At 44.8% G+C, this 7,422-nt stretch overlaps 1 protein-coding gene across 1 annotated transcript; it reads left to right on the top strand.

The window, feature by feature from the left end:
- Positions 1-5,927: 5,927 nt before the first annotated feature.
- Positions 5,928-6,970, top strand: LOC308256543 (large ribosomal subunit protein eL21-like; the record flags this gene model as incomplete). The annotated part of the gene is made up of 2 exons (XM_080684883.1): positions 5,928-5,981; positions 6,501-6,970. The coding sequence occupies 2 exons, from the start codon at positions 5,928-5,930 to the stop codon at positions 6,966-6,968; spliced, it is 522 nt and encodes a 173-aa protein (XP_080541009.1). The 3' UTR covers positions 6,969-6,970.
- Positions 6,971-7,422: the final 452 nt, after the last annotated feature.

The raw sequence follows: 7,422 nt of genomic DNA, 5'->3' as shown, positions 1-7,422 counted from the left end.
ATAAATAAATGGAACAACAAATTTATGTTTCTCTCTCTGTCTCTCCCTCCCCCCTCTCAATTCAATAATTTAAAAAACAGAACAAAAACAAACAAAGCAGGCCTCTTCCTTGCCCTGGAGGAGCTCGCCATTCTCTCCAGACTGAGAGGAGTATGATGGGGCTAGATGCGGTGATTTCCAACACAGCTCATGTAGGAAACAATAATATTTGTGATGGAGGGCAGCAGCCACCCAGTCCCTTTCACAGGCTCCAGCGCACTGGTGGGAGAGTCTGTTCTCTTCAGCAAATATTTGTGGAGCCCCTTCTGTGTGTCAGACCCTGTTCTCCAGAACAATCCTCTAGAAATTATTTTTTGAAGCATTACACCCTTCTCTCCAGCATGCCCATAAGCAAAAAGACATCTCCAATACACTCGGACCCAAGTGTCCTCAAGCTTAACTATGCCTCTCCCTCCTCAATGATTTATTTTCTCTGACAATTTCCCAAGAGAAATTTGGGCTGGCTAATACAAAACCAAATGCATTTTGAAGAATTAACCTTAGTGGGAGATAAGCTGCTTTTAAATCCTTTTGGGAGGGACAGTAGGCAGTGCTGAAATACCTAAGATTTGATTCTAGAAGTCCACTGTGACATATAAATTAGGCTGGAACAGAGAAAGAAATGCTCCCAACTCTAAAACATGCAGCAGTTGGTGGTTGACAGATGATTTTGTTACTAATATCAAACATCCAGAAATTTCTTCTGAACTGTACTCTGAGATCAGCTGATCCCTATGTTCTATCTCCTCCTGAGCCATAACAGCCAGGTCTTAGGTTCACTTCATCCTCAGAGAACGGGGTTGTTACATGCATCAGGAAATCCTCGTATCTGAAGGACTTGACACAAGAAACAGCCTCTCGTCTGTGGGCCTCCTGGTCAGATGTCCTGGCAGAGCCAGAAGGACCTAGGAAAGGTTACAGTACTTTGAACTGTTGGGTATTAAATGCCAAAACTGATGGCCCTTCTTTGCAGAGAAGTACAATCAGCTCACAATTTGAAGCGTGAAATGAGACATGCCTGGTTCTATGTTTTAACTAGTAGCCCTGCGCACGAATCCGTGCTCCAGTAGCTCGCCAATAGCTCGCTGCTGCCCTCCAGTAGCTCTCCACCCGCTGCCCCGCCCTCCTATAGCTCCCCCTGCCCCTTCTCCCCCCCGCCCCCCTCTCATAGCTTGCTGTCCTGCCCCCTCCTGTAGCTCTCCACTGCCCACTTGTAGCTCACTGCCCCACCCTCCTGCTGATCTGTGATCTGGTCATTATGTGGTCGGTTGTTATGCTTCATGGCATAATGACCATTTGCATATTACATCTTTATTATATAGGATTGTTGGATTGGTGCCTGACATTTTGTTGGATGTCACAATAGTTTGTGCTTGATTAGAGCAGAAACAGTTGATCTTTGCTTCCCACGTGTTTTATGCACCAGGGCCCACTCAGGGAGTGTACTAGTATTAAGGGCTGGCTCTGCCTTCCTCTCACTCTCCTTTCCAGAGTTGTATGGCTAAAAGGGAGAGAAACAAATGTGTCTGTTCCCCTCTCCCACCTGGTCACTGTCATGGGGAGTTGCCAATAGTCTAAGTCTTCATTTTCCAAATCGAGTTCTATTCTACTCTCTGCAGACAGCCATGGCTTGGCCCATCCCTGGGCCTAGAGGTGCACAGAGCTGCAGTGCAGCAAGACTGACTCAGGAGGATGGCGAAGGGAAAGGCCCAGACAGGCCCTGGAGGTGGGCTGGAGTCTGTTTCAGCAGAGCATTCCAAGGCCCTGGTTTAAATGGGGGAGCCCTGAGCAAGTTCTAGACAAGACCCCTCAGCCTGTGGGCTCTGTGTCCTTTGAGGAGGGGCCAGGCTGAAGGTGGCCACAGGGCATCCTCTGAAGCAGGCAGCCAGCACAGGGCACCTTGAGTGTGGGTCTATGGGCCAAACTGCACACACCCAGACACGCACACAGACTCTCTCTTCATTCCTCTCTCTCCCTCATTTTTTTTTCATTTGATTTTTTATTAAGATAATTTTTTATTCCAATGCAGCTGTAAAAATGATTCAGAACTTGGACAGGTTGGCTGGAATGTCCACACATAGGTGATAGGTTCTTGCTGAAGTAGAGCAAGAACAGTAATGGGCAGGCCACAGGCAGGAGTAGGGAATTCTAAATTGGAACCTATTTTCCATGTCATTATGCAGTTATATTTGTCAAAGAAGAAGAATATAAATGTCATTTAACAGTCTGCTAGCTTGATTTATAATTCGATTTATACACATATGGCATTCAGGCCTCCCTTTGTACCATTGCCCACACCCCTGCAGGTTAGGGGTTGGCCTAGGGCTCTAGGAGGTGTTATTCCTAAATTAGTTGCCCCTAAAGAGAGTCTGAATATTCTGACTTCCAACTAGAACAGCCTATTAGCTTCCAGGTCTGATCCTTCCCTTGCAGAGCCTTCTAAGAGGCTCGCAGCCAAAGGAAGGAATGTGCCAGCAGTATTGGGGATGGTATGGAACACTGGGGTCTGGGGAAAGATTCTCTGGGTAAGACTGAAATGAAGAACTCTTGTTCCATCTAGATAAATGGCTCACCCATGTCCAGTAAGTATATCTATTTCTCAGCTTTGGTGTTTCTTTTCTGTTCTTGTCTTTTGGGGTTTCCCTTAGCCTCCTAGTACAATTCCATATAAACAACTTCTATATGTCTGGGCTAAGCTGAAAGGCTGTGGGCTTGACCAGCTGAAACTAGGACAGAGCCAGGAGAGCCAAGGCAGGTGGAGCCTGTAAACATTTTGCAATCTCTGCTACCTCATGCTTCACAGGACTGACCAAGGACCCAGCAGCTGCAGAAAGGCAGAGGCTGTTCCTGTCCAACCTCGTGCCTGGGCGTGTGTGTGCTCAGACAATGTTTGTTGAATGAATGAGCAAATGTCCTTATCGAGCATGGGACACAAAATAAACACTCAGTAAATTGTTGAGTTAAAAAATTATTTTTAAGCATTTTAATGAACTAAGAATTACTAATTACAATGAACAATAAATATATATAATAACATATAACAATAGATTGTAATTAATATAAGCATACATGATAATTCATAGTAAATTAATAATTTATTTAAAATTTAAATAGTAAGTAATAAAATATATTTACATAGGCCATTTGATTGAATTTACTTGAACTAAATTTATTCTTAGAAAGCTTGACCACTTTGTCAGAGAGAGAAAAGTAAATTGTTATGTTACCAAACTGAAGATAGGGGGATTATTTAAAATAGCTTCAGGCAAATGCATCATAATTCCTTCCTGGTTTTACATAGGGTGTGCCACATTCTGATCTGTTGGCATTTTCCTCCAGGGACCTGCCTTCTATGTTCACTTGTACTTGTAGAGCAGTTAATCCACTAAGATAAGAACCATAAATATACAAATATATATATTTATTTCAAGTTTTTGGAAAGGTCCCTAGATTATTGTCTCAGCACATGTGGTTCTAATATTTATGCTTAATGTTAACAGCTCTACTCTTTTATCAAATATAACAAGTGCTGTGTATCTGATCTTTGGCCATAATCCTATCTAATAAAGAGGGAATATGCTAATTGACCATCACTCCATCACAAAGATGGCTGCACCCACAGCTGAGGCCAAGTTCCCATAAGGAGCCTTAACGAGCAATTAGCAGGGACCTGAGGCTACGCCCTCTCCCGCCACCATGGGGCTTGACAGGGGACCTCAGGCTGCGCCCCCCCCCCGCCCTGGCATCAGGCTGGGGGACCTCAGGCTGTACCCCCAGCCCCAGTGCCAGGCCAGGGGACCTCAGGCCGTGCCCCCCACCAGGTGGGGCTTGACAGGGGACTTCAGGCCGCACCCCCCACTCCAGCACCAGGCTAGGGGACCTCAGACCGCACCCCCTGCCCGACTGGGCTTGACAAGGGACCTCAGGCCGTGCCCCCCCACCCAGCGGGGCTTGACAAGGGACCTCAGGCCGTGCCCCCCACCCAGCAGGGCTTGACAGGGGACCTCAAGGTGCACCCCCAGTGCTGGGTTGGGGGAACTCAGGCCGTGCCCCCGCCCAGCGGGGCTTGATGGGGACCTGAGGCTGCGCCCCTCTCCCAGTGCTGGGCTGGGGGACCTGAGGCTGCGACCCCCACCTGGCGGGGCTTGATGGGGGACCTCAGGCCATGCCCCCCACCCAGCGGGGCTTGACAGGGAATCTCAGGCCATGTCCCCCACCTGGCGGGGCTTCATGGAGGACCTCAAGGCATGCCCCCCACCCTGGTCTGGGCTGGGGGACCTGAGGCCATGCCCCCCGTCCTGGCACCAGGCTGGGGGACCTGAGGCTATGCCCCCTGCCCGGCAGGGCTTGACAAGGGTGGGACTGGCTGGGTCTGGATCTAGCCCAATGTGTGTGTCGGGGGGCAGCCGGGTCTGGGTCTCACGCGATTTTGAGGTGCATGTGGGTGGGCAGGGACTTGACTCTGGGTCCCATGGTGCACCCCAGACTCTGATAGGAGGAAGGTTTTCATATACATTTTACTAATTTTCTTTCATCTCTGACACTTCTATTATAGAGAAAGGGCAAATAGCAATATTAAATTATTTCCTCTAATTAATCCCCTTTTAATGTGCACGAATTTCTTGCACCGGGTCACTAGTGTATTGATATGTTGTCATGACTGTGCAAGGTAGGTTGCAGCCCATTCTGACATATATTCCACCCACACCAATTAAAAATAATACGACATGTAAATCAATTCCAATTGAGAGCCCAGATCTGAACCCATAGATTTATGGTTAATTGATAAGGGTGCCAAAAGAGTAAAATGGGAATAGCTTTTCAACAAATGGAATTGGGACAACTGGGTATCTACAAGCAAAAGAATGAACTTGGACCTTTATTTTACAACATATACAAGAATTAACTCAAAATGGATCAAAGACCTAAATCTAGAAGCTCTAAAACTCTTAGAAGAAAATATAGGGGTAAATATTATTGACTGCAGATTTGGCAATGGATTAGTAGAAATGACATAAAAGTATAAGCAACCAAAGAAAAACAAATTAGATTTCATAAAAATTAAAAACTTTTATGCAACTAAGGACTATCAAGAAAGTGAAAAGACAATCTACATAACAGAAGAAGTATATTTATAAAACATTTATCAGATAAGGGTCTTGTATCCAGAACATATAAAGAACTCAACAACAGAAAGACAAACCACAGAATTTTAAAATGGGCAAAAGACTTGAATAGACATTTTTCCAAAGAAGATATATAAATGACCAACAAGCACATGAAAAGATGCTTAAGATCATTAGTCACTAAGGAAGTGCAAGTCAAAACCACAATGAGATATACTTCACACCCATGAGGATGGCTACAATTAGGAAAAATGGAAATTAACAAGAGTTGATTAAGATGTGGAGAAATTGGAACCCTTATACATCACTGGTAGGAATGTAAAATGGTATAGCCACTGTGAGGAACAGTTTGGCGGTTCCTCAAAAAGTTAAACACAGAATTAAATATATGATCCAGCATCCTATGAAAACAGGACTCAAACAAATACATGTACATGAATGTTCATTACAGTACCATTCACAATAGCCAAAAAGTGGAAATAAACCTACATATCCATCAGTGGATGCAGGGATAAACAAAATGTGGTATATACATAAAATGGGATATAATTCAGCCCTAATGCCACAATGCTAAATGCTACATTCTACAATGTGGATGAACCTCAAATATATTATGCTAAGAAAGAGAAGCCAGACAAATAGGTCACTTATTGTATGCTTCCATTTATATGAAATATCCAGACTAGGTAAATGCATAGAGACAGAAAGCAAATTAGTGGTTGCCAGAGGTTGAGGGAGGAGGGAATAGGGAGTGACTGCATCATGGGTACAGGGTTGCCTTTTGAGTGGATGAAATGGTTTTGGAACCAGATAGAGGTGATAGTTGCACAACCTTATGAGTGTACTAAATGCCGTTGAACTCTGTCCTTTAAAATGGTTACTATTATGTTACATGAACTTTAACTCAACAAAATAAAAGGAAAAATGACAACAGCCAGGCCCTCGCCCCTCTCCCAGACACCTCTGTGGAGCGGGCTCTGTAGACTGAGCTCCAGTCCCCACAAATTCGCAGGGGCAGGAAGCACAGTGCAGCCCTGTCCTACCATGTATTGGGGCTTGGGAGAAGTCACACATGGAGGGCCATGCCTGATCTCCCTGTGTGCCCCTCCTCATTTTCCCACAGCGGGATGCTAAACAAGTCTTGGGTGTCATACCAGGACTGGCTACATAACTTGTGGAACTTGGTGCAAAGTGAAATTTGGGGTCCTCTGTTAAAAGATTATTAAGAATTTCAAGCTATGTGCCCATCAGCAGATGAGTGGATTAAAAAACTGTGGTATAGGCTTTCAGCCGGAACCTCCATATTCCAGTAATTTGCCAAAATGACTAACAAAGGGAAAGATGAGAGGCACCCCCTGTATGTTCTCTAGGCCTTTTAGAAAACATGGAGTTGTTCCTTTGGCCACATACATACGAATCTACAAGAAAGGTGATATTGTGGACATCAAGGAAATGGGCGCTGTTCAAAAAGGAATGCCCCACAAATGTTGCCATGGCAAAACTGGAAGAGTCTTCAGTGTCACCCAGAATGCAGTGGGCATTATTGTGAACAAGCAAGTTAAGGGCAAGATTCTTGCCAAGAGAATTAATGTACGTATTGAGTGTATTAAGCACTCTAAGAGCCAAGATAGCTTCCTGAAACGTGTGAAGGAAAATGATCAGAAAAAGAAGGAAGCCAAAGAGAACGGTACCTGGGTTCAACTGAAGCGTCAGCCTGCTCCACCTAGAGAAGCACACTTTGTGAGAACCAATGGAAAGGAGCCTGAGCTGCTGGAACCCATTTCCTATGAAGTCATGGCATGATAAGTGGGAAAAAAATAAAAAAGATTTCTGAGCTGATAGAAACAAACAAACAAACAACAACAAAAAACCACTGTGGTACATCTACACAATGGAATACCATGATGCTGTGAAAAAGAAGGAACTTTTACCATTTGGAACAGCATGGATGGAACTGAAGAGCATTATGCTAAGGGAAATAAGCCAGTCGGAGAAAGATAAATATCACATGATCTCACTCATATGTGGGATATAATGATCAACATAAACTGGTGAACAAAAATAGATCCAGAGACAAGGGGGGGGGGGGGGTAGGGGGGTAGAGATCAACCAAAGAACTTGTATGCATGCATATTAGCATAACCAATGGACATAGACACGGGGCGATGGGGGCCTGCCCTCAGGGGTGGTAGTGGCGGGGGAGTGTCAATCAGGGGAAAAAGGAGACATATGCAATACTTTAAACAATTTTAAAAAA

The sequence above is a fragment of the Plecotus auritus genome (genome assembly GCF_963455305.1).
Source record: "Plecotus auritus genome assembly, chromosome: 8".
Taxonomy (NCBI): domain Eukaryota; kingdom Metazoa; phylum Chordata; class Mammalia; order Chiroptera; family Vespertilionidae; genus Plecotus; species Plecotus auritus.
This window is presented reverse-complemented; position numbering and strand designations above follow the sequence as displayed.